The sequence below is a fragment of the Liolophura sinensis genome, chromosome 12 (genome assembly GCF_032854445.1).
Source record: "Liolophura sinensis isolate JHLJ2023 chromosome 12, CUHK_Ljap_v2, whole genome shotgun sequence".
Classification (NCBI taxonomy): Eukaryota; Metazoa; Mollusca; class Polyplacophora; order Chitonida; family Chitonidae; genus Liolophura; species Liolophura sinensis.
In genome coordinates, this window is record NC_088306.1 from 25,454,549 (window position 1) to 25,475,160 (window position 20,612).

The 20,612-nt window shown below is 39.0% G+C and overlaps 1 protein-coding gene across 1 annotated transcript; it reads left to right on the forward strand.

Moving 5' to 3' along the window:
* Positions 1 to 9,963, forward strand: LOC135479823 (homeobox protein 2-like). Its single transcript, XM_064759728.1, has 4 exons — positions 1 to 44; positions 1,223 to 2,184; positions 8,033 to 8,102; positions 9,249 to 9,963. Exons 1-4 carry the CDS (start codon positions 1 to 3, stop codon positions 9,961 to 9,963), a joined length of 1,791 nt encoding a protein of 596 aa, XP_064615798.1.
* The last annotated feature ends 10,649 nt before the right edge of the window (positions 9,964 to 20,612 follow it).

The following is a 20,612-nucleotide window of genomic DNA, read 5'->3' on the forward strand; positions in this document are numbered from 1 at the left end:
ATGGCGGAAAAGTTGATGACCAGTCTGATCATTAGTTTTCTGACGTGAGTCAATGGATGGATTTGCCTGTTTTCGTGTGTGCTTGTTTGTGGATTTCTTTGTTTGGGGTTGTATTATTTCCGCAGCGTTTTACTATAGTTAATCAAGTACAATGCAAACACATATTTACAGTTGTATTTCTCCGCAATCAGAAGCACTTTGACGGCATGGACTCGCCATGCCACAAGCAAACACAAAGCATGTACACCCACCTAATGGCTCTTCCTCGTCATATGACTGAAGAATTAAGCGCGGCAACAACAGCCCAACCCAACATATATATACATGTAGTTCTTTACCGAACCCATCTGTACGCATGCGCGGAAAGGGTTATACGCCCCAGAAACAAAAAACATTTTGTACTTGTGTCACGTCATTGTAGGCTCTTCCAACAGCCCAGTTCACCCCAGTTCTATTCTTTAATGAATACTGTTTCGATTTGAAACTATGCTGGAGCATATGTAGCGTTTAAAGTGTCACAAATATAAAAGACTACATCATAGAGAGAAAACACAGACCACCGACGACAGTGTGACACTTGGCAAATGTTCACACTTACGCCTATTGGCAAGGAAATCCGTTCTCTGGTCAATTTACCTGAGCCGGGGTTTTATTCTGACTGTTCAGGTGTATGCTTAAAATGTTACAATTTACACGCCATGGCAAGATGGCTTAAGTGAAATTAGATTTTTGAAAAATTCAGTAATATTACGAGTTGCTATTTACGGGACGTCAATGGTTTAGAGTTGAAAAAAAAGACTCACATAAAATGCACGATATTTTCCAGTTATATGTGATACTTGAGGGTTCAGTGACGTGTAATAAATTTCAATTAACATCATCTTCATTTTTCTTACTTAATTCTGCATAAGCCATAGTGCAAAATGGTGTGCTATTTTTTAAGCCTTTAGATGGACTGAGGCAAATTCAGTTTGACAAGAGTTTCAAGGGACCACTGTATTTCACTGGTTACGTGTGACCATTTGCAAGCTATCACAGTGCTGATCTGGTTATACCCTCTTTGCTGAACGACTTGTATTACAAAACCATAACCACGCCGGCTTGCTGACCCCGCAGTCAAGAAAACTTGGGACATCATTTACTGGCCCACATTTACTGTACAAACTGAACAACAAAAATGAGATAAAAAGTTATGAACAAGCTATGCTTTTTATTGTTACAGCGTTTGCGTTACGCTTGGGGGTGAAGTAAAGATTGGCGCTCCTAAGGAAGAGTTTACCTTGAAACGTCTGATGGAAGCATCAAATTTGTATCACAAAAACAACATTAACCACTTCTTCAACTCCAGAGATTCGGGCTCGCAAGCACCAGAATACGATATGGTCTACAGCAACGACAACAACGACAACAGCAACTTCAGACATTCGGGCTCGCAAACACCAGAATACGATATGGTTCACAGCAACGACACCAACGACAACAACTACGACAACAGCAGCTTCAGACATTTTGGCTCGCAAATACCTGATTACGATATGGTTCACAGCAACGACAACAACGACAACAACTACGACAGCAGCAGCTTCAGACATTTTGGCTCGAAAATACCTGATTACGATATGGTTCACAGCAACGACAACAACGACAACAGCAACTTCAAAAATTCGAGCTCGCAAGCACCAGAATACGATATGGTCCACAGTAACAACGATAACGACAACAGCAGTTTCAGACATCCGGGCTGGCAAACATCAGAATACGATGTGGTACACAGCAACAACGATAACGACAACGACAGCAAAACCAAAGATACGGGCTCGCAAACACCACAATACGACATGGACGAAGGCAACAATAACATCTTGTACACAGATGTAAAGGATATAGATGAACGCGCAAGAAAAGATTTTCAGCAAGCGGATAACGACAGACGCCAGGAGATTACCGGAAATCCTTTTCTCACCAGCTTCCTGGGAAGTTTTCAGCCCGCTTACAACCCAGAGAAATCAAAAACTTCGAAAATGACACCTGAACAGCTGAACAGACAGCTGCTGAAAATGTCGTTGCGTCAGTTCAATGTCTTCAGTATGATTTGGAAAAAAATGTTCCACTCTGTCCCAATTGAGGAAAAGAGTCTGGAAAAGAATGGCTACTTTGACCCTCTGGCTAGTGGATTGATTGGACGTAAATAAACCTCTATTAAATCTTAAATAATTCCATCGGATTTGTCAGTGGGAAGTCTACGGCTTCATTATAGAGAAGGCTTTACTTAATACCAAAATCACTCTACCACTGACTTATTGGAGTTTGTATTAGATCTGTAGATGACACAATTCTTGTATATGTTTTGCTTTATTTTGTTTTCCTTTCTTATTCATTTATCTTTTTGATGTATGCCCTCAAACTCCTGATGAGTTATGGTTTAATCATTAAAATTTAAACATATGAACAAAAATATTTGAAGAGATAACAAATGTATAAATCTGTAAAATGTATAAAACGTGAAATAGATACACTAAAAAAATAATCAGTTAATTCTAGACTAGTGACGTCTAATAATTTGCAAACACCAACGCTAAAATGTGTTTACCTGTTTCATTCTTTTTAAGGTGTATGTACGTCTATGATTCACTGTAAGCCGTGCAAAAAATAAAACTGAAGATCAGTTTGATTGGGGAAGATTTTTCTGAAGATTGTCTGTTCATAGGAATGACTATGGCCAAACGGGTGATTCTTGAGAATGGAAAGTTAGTTGGGGAATGAGGAAAACTGTCCGAGAGGTACTTGTTAGTCTTCTGAAAAGTCGTTGAAGATCACGAGAGACCAAACCTAAGCGTTGATAGGACCCTGCACCATGGACGCTATCATCGTATTACGGTGAAAGGAAGCCCATAACCATCGTAGGTTGTTAGCAGGCCTTCCCACGTGCGACCAAGGAGGAAGCCAGCAATGTAGTACCCAGCTGTTGGCTAAGTGAATCCAGCTGTAAGCTGATTGTGACATAATGACGATGAAGTCATGTTACAGTTTTATGCGCAACATTACATTTTTCCGTTTCTATGGGTTAGAACTTTCTTGTATAAACACGAAAGGGAGCATGCCTTAAATGTCTGGGAGTTAGTTTAAACAACCGTCTATGAAAATAACATCATCTGACAAGATCTTCGAAGTATTTTTATATTTTCAGTAATGTGTTCATTAGGAACCAAATCCAGAATTGAAATATTCACTGTACTCATGACAAACTGCCTTCATGTCTTTGAAGGAGTACATTCAAATAATCATGAAATCTGATAAGAGTCAATATTATGCTGAGAAATTCCAGTGAAATACAAATAAAGTGGTGAAATGTACTGTAACGTAAACGGCGCTGAGGATAGCTTCACATTTTGTTGACTTGAATAAAATGTCGTTTGACAAACGGGAAGAAAATATAGAATTTTGACACAGTGTCTTTAAGAATAAGCAGTCATAGCACGAAATCCTTCAAGCGGACTGAAAGTTTCCACTCGCTCCCAGGACAGGTTTGATGATGGATTCTTTGTTATGCGCAATAGAATAGTGTTTTGGGTTTGACAGAAGATCAGCTCCCTTTTCCTCTTTTACAGTCTGACTCACTTCAGTGGTGACTGGTTTTGATGAGTGAAATGTTGCGAGTAAATAGATGCGACGCGCTCTTAACATACTGCTTTTTTGCTCTGTGACAAAATAGGGAATAGGTTGAAGTGGTGTAGACAGTTTGTTTGTCCGGCGAGGTCCAAGCTGTAGATTACACCGTTGTACTGACCAAGGTCAAACTCATGTATTCTTCACTGTTCCACTTACAGGAGTTAAAGCTGTAGATTTCAGTGTTGTAGTGAGGAGGGTCAAAGCTATACTGATATTTATTAAATTCCCCTGACAGAGGTCAAAGCTGTGGATTCCAATGTTGCACTGACCAAGGTCAAAGCTCTAGATTTCAGTATTATACTCACCGAGTAATCAATGTTTCACTGACAGAGATCAACGCTCTAGATTTCAGTGTTGTACTGATCGAGGTCAAAGCTGTATTGACAGTCTTTAATATTCCACTGAGCGATTTCAATGCTGTAGATTCCAGTGTTGCATTGACCGAGGTCAAAACTGTGTTGGCAAATTCCAATCTTGTGCTAACCGAACTCCACAATGTGTTGTTAAATTTCAGTGTTGCATTTTCCGAGGTCGAAGATATGTTTGTAGGCTGTCATGTTATACTGATAGAAGTCTAAGATGACTGCTGTATCGCAATCATCGAAGTCGAAGCCGTATAGGCATACTCACATGTTACATACACCGAGGTAGACACTCGGTGTATGGAACTACTCGGACATCGTAGGTCTACTGGTAAACAAAGCAACAAGAAGCGCTCAATGTGTCACCAGACACGACAAAGATCCGTGTTTATGAGACCTTTATGTTGAGACGCCACACGATGACTCGGATGATGAGGTACTGCAATTTTTCAATCTCTGTATTCCACAGAAACCTAAGACTGTGAAAATTGGATACATTTGCTTTGATAAACAGCTGGTTACCACGTCATCGACGATGAGCTTGGCTTTGACTCATTAAATCTCTTTCTGGATTGCTGGTTGAACATAACACCGTTGTATGAAATCTGTTGATAGTTGCGCTAAAATGTTTATTGCATGGAGAACTCTTTGGAAATCAATAATTTCGAAAAGGAATTCAAGTAATGTTAATTGCCATTTATTATCTAGAATTAATCAAAATGCTGTGTTTTCAGCCGGCCGACATTACGGAGAAATCAGAAAATTCGAAAATAACAACTGAACAGAAGACTGCTGGAGATCGTACACATTTTTAGTACAAGTTTGAACTAAAAGTCTCGCCTGAGCAAGAAGAGATACTTTGAGTTAAGCTTTTTTCATTTGATTGTTCTTTTCGATGTTATTTATTTATTTCATTATTGTTTTACGCCGTTCTCAAAACTTTTGTATGTTAAAAGCATGTTTAAAATAAAGTAACGGTGTAATATATTGATGTATGTCTATCAAACATTGTAATTCTATTTAAACTTAAGATACACATTAAATATGGCTGAATATATCCAAATATTTTTTGCCATTTGCTTTTCCATGTTTATGGGCGAATGTATACACCCAAACTGATGACTTACGTCTCTCTTGTCAGGGTTCAGAAAAGTCAAAGGGCTTCAGTGGATCTAAAGCAGGTATTTGACACCAAAACTTACATCCAATAAGGAATCTAGATTTCGTTTCTAACCGAGAACGCCATCAGACGCCTACTATCTAAATTTCTTCCATTCTGTATTACCGGCTCCGATGGCTAAGTTGGTAGATCGTCCGCTTCGGGGGCCTTAAAAAAGACATTTCTAGCTTCCTCGCTTGGCGTTCAGCATTAAGTGGATAGTACAACGACTGGTTGACCAGTACCAGTGTAATACCTCTGGTGTAGCCGCTTACTTGCCCACGGTAAATCGTATCATTAGATAAAAGGCGATGGAAATCCGCCCTGCAACAAGGCACATTACACGCACCCTGAGGACTCCTTCGTCGTCATATGACTGAAAAATTGTTAAATATGACACTGAACCCCAGGCACTCACTCACTCACTCATTCAGTGCTGTACTGACACAGTGTTCACGGCTTATGGCGACCTATAACATGGTTGTGTGATAGTAGTGAAGCATTTTCGCTTAAATCGTGACTAGGGCCCGTACAAACCTTTATTCTTATATCACCATGATTCATTTATGACACAACAATCAAAGCCCGACTGAGATGTAACTACAGTTGTATTTAACCTGGAAATTATTTTACGGACAACGACTTTGAAGTTTGAATTGGGTATTACGTTTAGGATATTGATTGTCTTCCGCGTATTGTGGAAATCGAAGGACAATTGAAAATTGTCAGGCACCCGCACGAAGGGCAATAAGGTGGCGTGTGCAGCTGCCCCTCAAGATCAAGAGACTTGTAGTAAAGGATGGCTGTTTAACTCAGAGCACCCTAGTTTCAAGAATATAACTGGATGGAATGGTCTTAAATTTAGCTTTGAACCGAATGCAAAAATACACAATTATCTGATAACTTTAATTTCAAATGTGGATCAATATGCCGTGCTCTTTAATCAATGCATCGAAACAGATATTCGTATACCAGACGTCAAAAAATATGGAAATTCCAGGTTCATGGTCGCTAGGCCAATTCCCAACACGACGTTTAACAAAAACCAGCCAAGAAATAAGAAAGTATATAATGTACAAAACTAGGACGGAATCATGTAAAGAGAAGCAATCAACAGTTTTCAATGGCTGTAGAAAAGCGCAAGGTAAGTCCTATTTCCATCGTTCCAAACATGCATCTGTACACCAAAAATGACTGGCTGGTAGCAAAGAAAGAATATACATCCTAAAATACACAGAACTACACTATATAGGAAATGCTAATTGGGAACGGATTCCATATGGCCTAGTTTAGCAAAACAAGTCGTTCCCTCTCGCCTATCAGCAATACACGGACATTTATGTTACAGAAGAGAGAGAAAAAAAATTCCAAATAATATTTCACCACACACATGGATATAAGTAAAATCTCTGTCCAGCAGGGTATAAATCAGTTAACCAATCAGAATTAACTTGCCTTACAGTTTTGACCAACCGAATTTCGTTGACGTATGTGAAAGCTTTTAACGGTTACGCTGAACCAGACTCTGCGCTTGGTGCCAGGTAAAACCAGAAAACCCTACGTTTTACGAGGCTAAGTTAAAACAGGCTCCAAATACAGGTGTTAATTTCTCCATAACAACAGAAACCACATATGTTCAATTCGTCTCTTCCTTATTATCACTTGTCTGGCATACTTCTCACAAGAAATGCTTTATAAAAGGCTTTTGTCGAACAGTCGACAACAGAACTTGAGAGAATTTCGACGTTCAAACACAGGTAATGCCAACTGTTCACAGGTAACTTTGGAATATTTACTTACCTTTTTGGCTTAATATTCGCCAGGTTCTCTACTGGACCGAACTTTTTCTGACGTTTCAAGTGTTTTTCTTTCATATCTATACATACGTCTATATTTGTTTGTAAGGGTTGTGCTTATTTTCACGTTTTTCTTTACAGCTTTCGTTTTATTGTTCTGATACGTTAATTGTCCATGCCCTTACTCCCTTTTGTGTTAGCCTTCCATAAGTCATAAATTTGTAAAAAAAAATGTACATTATGTTATATTCACACTGAAATACCGAGCATAATATTACATCTATAATAAGAAAAATAGTGATAGACGACAACAAGTGCTCTGAAATAGAATTTAGATCTCATCTCGGCATAATTGCCGAATGTAACGTATTAGCATATCTTAATAATGATGGATCTACTTCATGCCAAGATTTAACCGATACAAACAGATATCTACATTTATTTACGCAAACAGTATGGTTTCAGTACAAACAAAAATTAATACGGAATCTCTATTAAGTACTAGTTGTTCTGCAAAGGGAATTCAACAGCTCACTCTACTATGCAGGGCGCCCTCCTTAGTAATGCAGCAATCCGCATCTTAAATATGCCAAAAAATGACAAACTAACCACTTTACGAAGTCTATGATTTTCATATTAAGACAAACGTTAACCAAAGCAAAATTTTGACAACACTTTTGAAATACGCCGCTAAAAGTGCCAGTAAGAATATTTATATATTATACATGTATATCTTCAAACAAAAAATTAAAAACACAACGTCACATCGCCAAAAATGACGATTTTTCATCCAGAGTACTTTATGGCGACATTCAGCAACCATCCACTATGGCAATAAAAATTTAGGGGATTTGTTCTTCTGATTCCTTAATGTGCAGAATTGTGATCGGAATCTGAAATTTGCACTTGTTACTTTGTAGACTGTGTTTACGATCTAAAATTTCACTGATTTTAAAATTTAAGACTTGTGTGTGAGTTGATTTTGCAGTATCATTCCATGGCTTTTTTTTTTACTATTTTTCTTATACCAGACATTTATGTTCTAGGGAAACGAAAGGCTGTCGAGTTACAAATGGCGGAAAAGTTGATGACCAGTCTGATCATTAGTTTTCTGAGGTAAGTCAATGCATGGATTTGCCTGTTTTCGTGTGTGCTTGTTTGTGGATTTCTTTGTTTGGGGTTGTATTATTTCCGCAGCGTTTTACTATAGTTAGTCAAGTACAATGCAAACACATATTTACACTTGTATTTCTCCGCAATCAGAAGCACTTTGACTGCATGGACTCGCCATGCCACAAGCAAACACAAAGCATGTACATACACCTAACGGCTCTTCGTCGTCATATGACTGAAGAATTAAGCGCGGCAACAACAGCCCAACCCAACATATATATACATGTAGTTCTTTACCGAACCCATCTGTACGCATGCGCGGAAAGGGTTATACGCCCCAGAAACAAAAAACATTTTGTGCTTGTGTCACGTCATTGTAGGCTCTTCCAACAGCCCAGTTCACCCCAGTTCTATTCTTTAATGAATACTGTTTCGATTTGAAACTATGCTGGAGCATATGTAGCGTTTAAAGTGTCACAAATATAAAAGACTACATCATAGAGAGAAACCACAGACCACTGACGACAGTGTGACACTTGGCAAATGTTCACACGTACGCCTATTAGCAAGAAAATCCGTTCTATGGTCAATTTACCTGAGCCGGGGTTTTATTCTGACTGTTCAGGTGTATGCTTAAAATGTTCCAATTTACACGCCATGGCAAGACGGCTTAAGTGAAATTAGATTTTTGAAAAATTCAGTAATATTACTAGTTGCTATGGTTTAGAGTTGAAAAAAAAGACTCACATAAAATGCACGATATATTTCAGTTATATGTGATACTTGAGGGTTCAGTGACGTGTAATAAATTTCAATTAACATCATCTTCATTTTTCTTACTTAATTCTGCATAAGCCATAGTGCAAGATGGTGTGCTATTTTTTACGCCATTAAATGGACTGAGGCAAATTCAGTTTGACAAGAGGCTGTATTTCACTGGTTACGTGTGACCATTTGCAAGCTATCACAGTGCTGATCTGTTTATACCCTCTTTGCTGAACGACTTACAAAACCATAACCACGCCGGCTTGGTGACCCCGCAGTGAAGAAAACTTCGGACGCCATTTACTGGACCACATTTACTGTACAAACTGAACAACAAAAATGAGATAAAAAGTTATGAACAAGCTATGCTTTTTATTGTTACAGCGTTTGCGTTACGCTTGGGGGTGAAGTAAAGATTGGCGCTCCTAAGGAAGAGTTTACCTTGAAACGTCTGATGAAATCATCAAATTTGTATCACAAAAACAACATTAACCACTTCTTCAACTCCAGAGATTCGGACTCGCAAGTACCAGAATACGATATGGTTCACAGCAACGACAACAACGACAACAGCAACTTCAAGAATTCGAGCTCGCAAACACCAGAATACGATATGGTTCACAGCAACGACACCAACGACAACAGCAGTTGGCAAACATCAGAATACGATATGGTACACAGCAACAACGATAACGACAACGACAGCAAAACCAAAGATACGGGCTCGCAAACACCTCAATACGACATGGACGAAGGCAACAATAACAGCTTGTACACAGATCTAAAGGATATAGATGAACGCGCAACAAAAGATTTCCAGCAAGCGGATAACGACAGACGCCAGGAGATTACCGGAAAGCCTTTTCTCACCAGCTTCCTGGGAAGTTTTCAGCCCGCTTACAACCCAGAGAAATCAAAAACTTCGAAAATGACACCTGAACAGCTGAACAGACAGCTGCTGAAAATGTCGTTGCGTCAGTTCAATGTCTTCAGTATGATTTGGAAAAAAATGGTCCACTCTGTCCCAATTGAGGAAAAGAGTCTGGGAAGGAATGGATACTTTGACCCTCTGGCTAGTGGATTGATTGGACGCAAATAAACATCTTTTAAATCTTAAATAATTCCATCGGATTTGTCAATCAGAAGTCTACGGCTTCACTATAGAGAAGATTTTACTTAATACCAAAATCAATTTACCACTGACTTATTGGAGTTTGTATTAGATCTGTAGATGACATAATTCTTGTATATGTTTTGCTTTATTTTGTTTTCCTTTCTTATTCATTTATGTTTTTGATGTATGCCCTCAAACTTCTGTTGAGTTATGGTTTAATCATTAAAATTTAAACATATGAAGACAAATATTTGAAGAGATAACAAATGTATAAAACCGTAAAATGTATAAAACGTGAAATAGATACACTAAAAAAAATAATCAGTTGATTCTAGACTAGTGACGTCTAATAATTTGCAAACACCAACGCTAAAATGTGTTTACCTGTTTAATTCTCTTTAAGGTGTATGTACGTCTATGATTCACTGTAAGCCTTGCAAAAATTATACTGAAGATCAGTTTGATTGGGGAAGATTTTTCTGAAGATTGTCTGTTCATAGGAATGACTATGGCCAAACGGATGATTCTTGAGAATGGAAAGTTAGTTGGGGGATGAGGAACACTGTCCGAGAGGTACTTGTCAGTCTTCTGAAAAGTCATTGAAGATCACGAGAGACCAAACCTAAGCGTTGATAGGATCCTGCACCTTAGACGCTATCATCGTATTACGGTGGAAGGAAGCCCATAACCATCGTAGGTTGTTAGCAGGCCTTCCCACGTGCGACCAAGGAGGAAGTCAGCAATGTAGTACCCAGCTGTTGGCTAAGTGAATCCAGCTGTAAGCTGATTGTGACGTAATGACGATGACGTCATGTTACAGTTTTATGCGCAACATTTTTCCGTTTCTATGGGTTAGAACTTTCTTGTATAAACACGAAAGGGAGCATGCCTTAAATGTCTGGGAGTTAGTTTAAACAAGCGTCTATGAAAATAACATCATCTGATAAGACTGATCTTCGAAGTATTTTTATATTCTCAGTAATGTGTTCATTAGGAACCAAATCCAGAATTGAAATATTCGCTGTACTCATGACAAACTGCCTTCATATCTTTGAAGGAGTACATTCAAATAATCATGAAATCTGATAAGAGTCAATATTAAGCTGAGGAAGTCCAGTGAAAAACAAATAAAGTGGTGAAATGTACTGTAACGTAAACGGCGCTGAGGATAGCTTCACATTTTGTTGACTAGAATAAAATGTCGTTCCACAAACGCGAAGAAGATAAAGAATTTTGACACAGTGTCTTAAGATCAGCTTCCTTTTCCTCTTTTACAGTCTGACTCACTTCAGTGGTGACTGATTTTGATGAGTGAAATGTTGCGAGTAAATACATGCGACGCGCTCTTAACATACTGCTTTTTTGCTCTGTGACAAAATAGGGAATAGGTTGAAGTGGTGTAGACAGTGTGTTTCTCCGGCGAGGTCCAAGCTGTAGATTACACCGTTGTACTGACCAAGGTCAAACCCATGTATTCTTCACTGTTCCACTTACAGGGGTTAAAGCTGTAGATTTCAGTGTTGTAGTGAGGAGGGTCAAAGCTATACTGATATTTATTAAATTCCCCTGACAGAGGTCAAAGCTGTGGATTCCAATGTTGCACTGACCAAGGTCAAAGCTCTAGATTTCAGTATTATACTCACCGAGTAATCAATGTTTCACTGACAGAGATCAACGCTCTAGATTTCAGTGTTGTACTGATCGAGGTCAAAACTGTATTGACAGTCTTTAATATTCCATTGAGCGATTTCAAGGCTGTAGATTCCAGTGTTGCATTGACCGAGGTCAAAACTGTGTTGGCAAATTCCAATCTTGTGCTAACCGAACTCCACAATGTGTTGTTAAATTTCAGTGTTGCATTTTCCGAGGTCGAAGATATGTTTGTAGGCTGTCATGTTATACTGATAGAAGTCTAAGATGACTGCTGTATCGCAATCATCGAAGTCGAAGCCGTATAGGCATACTGAAATGTTACTTACACCGAGGTAGACACTCGGTGTATGGAACTACTCGGACATTGTAGGTCTACTGGTAAACAAAGCAACAAGAAGCGCTCAATGTGTCACCAGAAACGACAAAAATCCGTGTTTATGAGACCTTTATGTTGAGACGCCACACGATGACTCGGATGATGAGGTACTGCAATTTTTCAATCTCTGTATTCCACACAAACCTAAGACTGTGAAAATTGGATACATTTGCTTTGATAAACAGCTTGTTACCACGTCATCGACGATAAGCTTGGCTTTGACTCATTAAATCTCTTTCTGGATTGCTGGCGGAACATAACACCCTTGCGTGAAAACTTTTGGTTCTTGCGCTGAATTGTTTATTGCATGGAGAACTCTTTTGGAAATTAATAATTTCGAAAAGGAATTCATGTGATGTTGCCATTTATTATCTAGAATTAATCAAAAAGCTGTGTTTTCAGCCGGCCGACATTACGGAGAAATCAGAAAATTCTAAAATAACAACTGAACAGAAGACTGCTGGAGATTGCGCTGTGTCAGTTACATTTTTAGTACGATTTTGAAATAAAAGTCTCTCCTGAGCAAGAAGAGATACTTTGAGTTAAGCTTTTTTCATTTGATTGTTCTTTTTGATGTTATTTATTTATTTCATTGGTGTTTCACGCCGTTCTGACGACTTTTGTATGTTAAAAGCGCGTTTAAAATAAAGTAACGGTGTAATATATTGATGTATGTCTATCAAACATTGTAATTCTCTTCAAACTTAAGATACACATTAAATATGGCTGAATATATCCAAATGTTTTTGCCATTTGCTTTTCCATGGGTATGGACGAATGCATACACCCAAACTGATGACTTACGTCTCTCTTGTCAAGGTTCAGAAAATTCAAAGCAGGTATTTGACACCAAAACTTACATCCAATAAGGAATCTAGATTTCGTTTCTAACCGAGAACGCCATCAGACGCCTACTATCTAAATTTCTTCAATTCTGTATTACCGGCCTTGATGGCTCAGTTTGGTAGATCGTCCGCTTTGGGGCGTCAGATGCAGGGTCAATCCTGCGTTGGGTCACACCGAAGACCTTAAAAGAGATAGTTCTAGCTTCCTCGCTTGGCGTTCAGCATTAAGTGGATAGTACAACGACTGGTTGACCAGTACTAGTATAATACCTCTGGTGTAGCCGCTTACTTGCCTGCGGTAAGTCGTATCATTAGATAAAAGGCGATGCAAATCCGCCCTGCAACAAGGAGGCACATTACATGCACTCTGAGGACTCCTTCGTCGTCATATGGCTGAAAAATTGTGTATTTCTCATTAACAACATCTATGTGAAATTTGGAGACACCATTTACCAACAGTGCATAGGCTAGGTATTCCGATGGGTACCAATTGTGCGCCTCTTTTTGCAGACCTATACCTGTTTTCATATGAATACGACTATATGCAGAAATTACTTAAAAGTAATATTTTTAAAGCTCGATCCTTTTCATTTACCAAACGGTATATTGATGATCTACTGGCGTTAAATAATCCCCATATTGCTGAAGTGGTGAAGGAAATCTATACGCCTTCATTGGATTTAAAGGAGACAACAGATAGTCCTGATGGTACATCTTATTTGGATCTATATCTGTACAAAGACGGACAAGGTCTCCTTTCACGCCGCCTTTACGACAAAAGGGATAATTTCAATTTTGATATTGTAAATTATCCTTATTTAGATAGCAATATACCAAAGGGTCCTGCATATGGCATATACATATCTCGCCTTGTAGCATTTGTCAGATCTTGCGTTAATTGTGATGACTTTACTCTGCGTCACAAGTTGCTAGTTCAAAAACTAGCTTGTCAAGGATACTCCATCAAACGCCTTCATTCTAAGTTTCTCAAATCTTACAATGAGTATAACACTCTCGTTGGCAGGTATGGACAGAGCGTTTAGAATCTCTGGCGATCTGCATTGTGATCAACCACATAGACGGCGCTGTTATCCCTATGTACATATCTGTCACGTGCATGGTATTTAACAACATAGATGGGGCTGGTTGCTCAGTGTAAAGGTCTATCTTGTATGTCATTGTAATATCATAGCTGGCGCCTCTTGTAGCATGAGAACTTTACATATTAACGGGAAAGACGTAATCGTCCATTACTTTTGAATCATAATCTGATCGGTTAGGGTGTGTAACGCTCGTCATTTTCAATCTGTATCTAATACCGCTTAACCTGGGGCTAGGGGCCGTAAAGGTAGCCATGCTCTCTACATCAGCATGATGCCTTTATGAACAGTTGCAATTAAAGTGCGACTGAGATACTTCTTTAATTGTTATTTGACATGAAACTGATTCACGGACTACGAATTTGAACTTTGATATGGAATTCATGCCTGGAATATTCATTGTCTGCCCGGCATCATTGAAAACTGATGACCCCTTCTCTCTTGTGTGTTACCGGCTTTATTTCCTATTTGTATAATTTCTTACATACCTTTGTCTTCGGGAGTTAGTATTAAACGTTGTTTTGGAAATGGATCTTGCGATTATCGACTTGGAACGCCCTTTACGGACTACGAATGGTATAGGAATTTTTTTTTTGGTTTAAATACTGGTTTTAGGGTCACTTTCCTGGCGGATATCGTGGCCCATCAAATCAGTGTTTTATTTATTTATTTTTTTTACACATGAATATTTTGGTTACATAATAGCAGTGCGTTGGTATACTATTTACATATGTACATGAGTCAATTAGTGGGATTAAACCTCTTTGTGGTAGCATGTGTATAGCTTATTGTATAGATTCAAATGCTGCCATGGTCATTTAACAGAAAGGGGATAAATATTAAGCTATTTACAGAGATTAACGTTATCTTTACATTAGAAATACATAGATCTACATTAAAGAATTACATTGAGTTGCCTATACAGAAATTTACACAGAGAGAAAACAACAGTAGTGCTTTTATTTATTGGTTAACAGTTTTGTTCTCTTGCTTCCTCCCCTGTCACGTGGAGTTCAGGAGCTCCCGCCACTTATACCGGACGCCGTCCAGGAAAAACCAGCGTACTGGAAACCTGTGCCTGTAACAGGTGCGACAAGTATAAATAAGGAGCAAGGATATCAGGCCTCATCCACTTAGTTGAAGCAAGAGATAGTCCTATTGTTATGATGTCTTTCATGTTTCTGGTTTTCGTTTCCTAGGTGTTAATTTTCTTTGGTCCCATGGGTCTTCTTATTGTTTTCCCTGTCTTCTTCTTTAATTGATTTCCTTCTCTATTTCCAATTTTTATTTGTGGCCTCCCATGGTGGCGCAGACAGCACGTTTCATAGACCGGTAGAACAGTTCCTGGCCTAGAGTGTTTAGATGCACTCCGTCGTTGGTTAGAATTTGCTTTTGTGGTCGGATCAGTCCCCGGTGTCTCCAGAAGGTGGCCAATTGGTTGTTTGTCAGCTTCTTGTTAATTTCATGGATTTTTGTATTATAAATGTGGACCGAAATTCGCCGAGTAAAGAAGATTCGTAAAGAAGCTGGCTGATGTAGATCCTTGGAATTTGGAATTTTGATTTAAGTGCACCAACATGGCATAGGAATGTCGGACTTGACGCTTATATATATACTGAACCCCAATCACTCACTCACTCACTCATTCAGTGCTGCACCAAGGACAATAAGGAGGCGTGTGCAGCTCCACTCAAGGTCAAGAGAATTGTCAGGTACCCGCACGTAGTAAAGGATGGCTGTTTAACTCAGAGCACCATAGTTTCTTCCATTGATATACCTCAAGTACCCAAATAAGAGAAAATTTCTTCAGCATGGCGTCAAACACCAGTCAAATAAATATAGTAAAGCGACAGCAATGTGACAATCGGCAAACGGTCACACATAAGAGGTGAAATACGGCCACATATATCCGGTGAAATACGGTCACACATAACCGGTGAAATACGGTCACACATAACCAGTGAAATACGGCCTCTTGTCAGCTATATCGTTTAGGGCGCCTAGAGTCAAAACCTAAAAAATTAATTTGCCTTGTCCTTATATTAGTATTAAATAGTTGGTTGATTAACTGATTGGCTGATAAATTGACTGATTGATTGCAACTGTGCTGCTTAGCGCCACACTCAAGACATCTCCACTCTCTAAAGTAATTCCTTCAGTGTATATTAAAACCAATCAGAGCTACAATAAGGTTAAAACCAACAAAGCCTTCTTCAGTTTCAGTACATATAAAAAGGTTCATGGAATGTTTCGTTGTTCATCGAGTTACTTGAATGTCTCGTCTGTGTGAGACACCTATGTGAGATTCAGGGAAGTCATCTATCAACAATGCCTAGATGTTCAGGTAGGTACAAATTCGAGCCCGTTTTTGACAAACATACCTGTTTTCGCTTAACCACAACTATTATGTAGAAGTTACTAGAATATAAATGTTTTGTCCACTATACAAAACAATTTAGATTTTTAATAAAACTGGTCACCGCTATATTAACATTTAAGGCAACAAAGCCTTCTTTAGTCCTACTACATATAAGGGTCACCATTCATGGAATTTCCCACTAATAACATCTATGTGGTATTCGGGGAAACAATATAACAACTATTATTTATTTGATTGGTGTTGCTTTGAGTACGCCGTACTCAAGAATATTTCACTTGTACGACGGCGGCTAGCATTATGGTGGGAGAAAACCGGCACAGCCCGGGGGAAACCCACGACCATCCGCAGGTTGCTGGAAGACATTCCTACATACGACTGGAGAGGAAGCCAGCATGAGCTGGACTTGAACTCACAGCGACCGAATTGGTGAAAGACTCCTGGGTCATAACGCTGTGCTAGCGCGCTAACCAGCTGAGCCACGGAGGCCCCTCCATATAACAACAGTGTATATATACAGGTACCCCGATGCGTAGAAATTGCGGGCCTATACCTTGTCTAATATGAATACAGCTATATTCAGAAACTACTAAAGAATAATCCTCACCAGGCCCGATCTTTTTCATTCACTAAACGGTATATTGATGATCTGCTAGCTTCAAACAAGGCAGATATAGCAAAGGTTGTGACAGAAATCCACCTTCAATGGAAAACTACAGACTTCTCAGATGATACACTTTACCTGGACTGTATAACGATCGTGCTGAACTACATCGCCTTGTTGGATATATAATAAGTTGAAATGTATTTTGATTATCGACTACTTTTATGCTAGCATGTTTCAAGGTTTCGATACTGATTTTATTAATTCGCTCAAACATTTCTTGTGTCTTTCCGTCAACATTGAAAACTGTTGACTGCTTCGACTGCGTGAATCCGTCCACAAAAGAATTGAGTGTCAGTCATATTCCACAAAGCGCCTTGATTCTGCGTTTCTTAAATTTGACAGCTCATTAGAGTTCCCTTTTAAATAAATATGGACGGAGCGCCTAGATGCCCCAACGAACAATGAGAGCTGGTGAGTGCGAAATCTGTTCACGTCCGGGATTGAACCTGCATCTCAAGCCCCGTGGCAAGGAGGTATAAGCGAGGTATCCAGATCACAGTTCACGTAATCAATCTGTGACACAAAATCCAAAGTCAAAATTCCAAAGCCTTGTTTCATTATAAAAAAAAAATAAAACATTTTTAGCGGTTTTATTAACCCAGAAACCCGAGTTGCGGTCATACAAAATTCTTCAATCCATCCTTTGAAACCGATCAAACGAAATCAGTAAATGAATGTGTTACTTGATTGATTGATTGATTTATAGCCTTAGTCGTTTACTGATTGATTGGCTGTCTGATTGACTGTCTGACTGACTGTCTGACAAACTGACCGACTGACTGACTGACTGATTGATTAAGGCTGATTCAATCCGGCTGATCGATTGGTTGTTTGGTGTATTTGGTCTTTGGTGGCGATTTCTTGTTATTTATTTATATTGAGGCTATTTCAAGATTGGGGACTAGGAAGTGAAATACACTGGGCCTACTCCCCTCGGCTATTCAGAGGCTAATTGGCATATGTGTAGGTAATGCAACCTTTCTATGTCACGATTCTCATTTCTTGCAAAAAGTTCAGCACTTTTTCTATACTAACAAACTAATATGAGTTTTATGTTAAATCTCTAAGATCTTAAAGAGAATAATTTTCTCATTAAGTGCTTCGTGCAATAGACGAGTAATGGTTTCTTTTTTACCTTCCTCGCCCTACTGGCCGTGCGTTGTTGAATATCGATAAAACCTGTCGAGAACAGCTCTTCACACAAAAGACTCTCATTATCACATCGAAACAAGCACTCCGCCGGCTAAATCCGTCCACACTATTGTCGACGAAAACATGATCTGTTTGATTATTTGATGCCTGTTAAAGAAATACCGCAATCAGTGACCACCATTAGCGCGTGCGAGCCGGAAGTGCGCGGTAGTTTGCGGGTTAGGTTTCCGGTGACGTCTTGAGAACAAAATTATCGCTGTTCATGTAGGCAGGACAATGAGTCGCCGTCTATATCACGCGCATATTCCCGTGTTTCATTGATTAAATCTACACATACCAGTGTTTCTAAAGACACAAGGCTCAAGTCTGCAATGTAGGGTGCCTTAAACAGACTAAACTTGATTCAGAGACACTGTGTTTAGATGCCAGATCTTTGTATTGGTGATTTCCCAGTACGCTTGATTTTTTAGGATTTTTACTTCCAATGACTGTGCAAAAGCTTACCAATATAATAACACGGACGTGCATATCGTTTTTCAAAACATTGCAATCGGCGTTCGCACAATGAAGCAAAAAACAAACATTCATGTTTTTCTTTTTTCTTGCTGTATAACATTGCTTTCAAAATTATTTTGAGCAATCATGTCAGTGTTTCGCTGAACCAATCTGATCTCTACACCTGGGTATTAAAATATGAAAAATTGATTTAGTGTCATCGTAATTACCGTTTGAAAAATGTATCTAAAATTTCCAATGTTTAATTTTTTTATTTTTTTTTATATATTGTTTAGCTAAATAAAATACTGCCTAATGTTTGAATCTGTGAAAACTGTTCCATCATATTTTTCGGATATGGCCTTTAGCTTGTTTTAATGTTACTGTATCTCAGATGTGATGACAACACATCATTTTGAGTAATCCTACACCAAAGACGTCTAATAAATTGCAATTAACATCAACGCCACTTTTTCGTAATACTGCTCCTGCCATGGTGCCAGGGGCAGTATAAGTTCCTACTATATAAACTATCTGAGGTTTACTGACAAGAGGCTGGATTTTACGAGTTACGTGTGAACATGTTTCAAATATCACGTCATCGCTACACTACATGGTATCGCTCTCTATGCTGTAGTCTTGTATACTATATATAGTGCAAAACAAAGAGACATGAGAAGACTTTACTAAGAGGGTGAATTGGGCGACACCGTGATTTATTTGATGGCGGTTTTCAATAGCATAATATTACTGATACCAGTAGCTAGAAGTAGACATCTGAAATATTTATGCTTTTTCACTCTCCTACATGATTATAATTGAGCTTACGGCTACGTGTCTGTATGTTCTCGATTAGTATGTACAACTGAGGTTCATATTTGGATTATCGACAGCTTATAAACTGGCATGGTACACGATTTGAATACTGATTTTATTAATTCCTCAAGAACATTCCTCGGGTCTTTCCATTATCACTGATAACTGCTGGCTGTTTCTCCAAACATGCCCATCCCAATTTCTGACTCTGTATACTTTCTTTGTCCTTTGGCGGTTTGTGTAAAAAGTCGTTTGGGGAATCAACTTTGCAATTATTTATCCGAAATGGATGAGGGCTGGGATGCGAATGTTTGTTTTGATGCATAGATCCAGATTGGTGCTTTAAATAAGACTATACATACCAAAGGCCGGATTTCACCGATTACGTGTGGCCATTGCTATGGGCAAAAAAAATAGTATTGGGCTGGAATGCAGCATGAGTGTGTTACAACACCTGTTTCATAGTTTGACAGCTGTATGTTTATAACCATAGAAAGAGTACCATCATCTGCACTCAAAAAAGTCAAAGCTCACACTCTGTCAGTGAGCATAAATCTCGGCTTTTTTCTGCCAAACAAGGCACTGTGCGCATTGTTGAAGTTTTCCCCACAAGAGTAGAGTACGTACACGTACATTGTCATGATGACATACATACATACATACATTTATTTATTTATTTATTTGATGTTTTACGCCGTACTCAAGAATATTTCACTTATACGACGGCGGCCAGCATTATGGTGGGTGGAAACCGGGCACAGCCCGGGGGAAACCCACGACCATCCGCAGGTTGCTGGAAGACCTTCCCACTTACGGCCGGAGAGGAAGCCAGCATGAGCTGGACTTGAACTCACAGCGACCGCATTGGTGAGAGACTCCTAGGTCATTACGCTGCGCTAGCGCGCTAACCGACTGAGCCACGGAGGCCCCCCCATACATACATACATCCATACATACATACATACATACATACATACATACATACATACATACATACATACATATATAAACTAACTTACATGGCGGCTCCATTCCATGGAATTATTTGCATCGAGGCAATAAGATGTGATTTAGGGATTTAGGCTGTTCTAATCAACAATGGTCAATTCATAAATAACTATTTCCACAATACTATGGTTTAAAATTTGTAGAT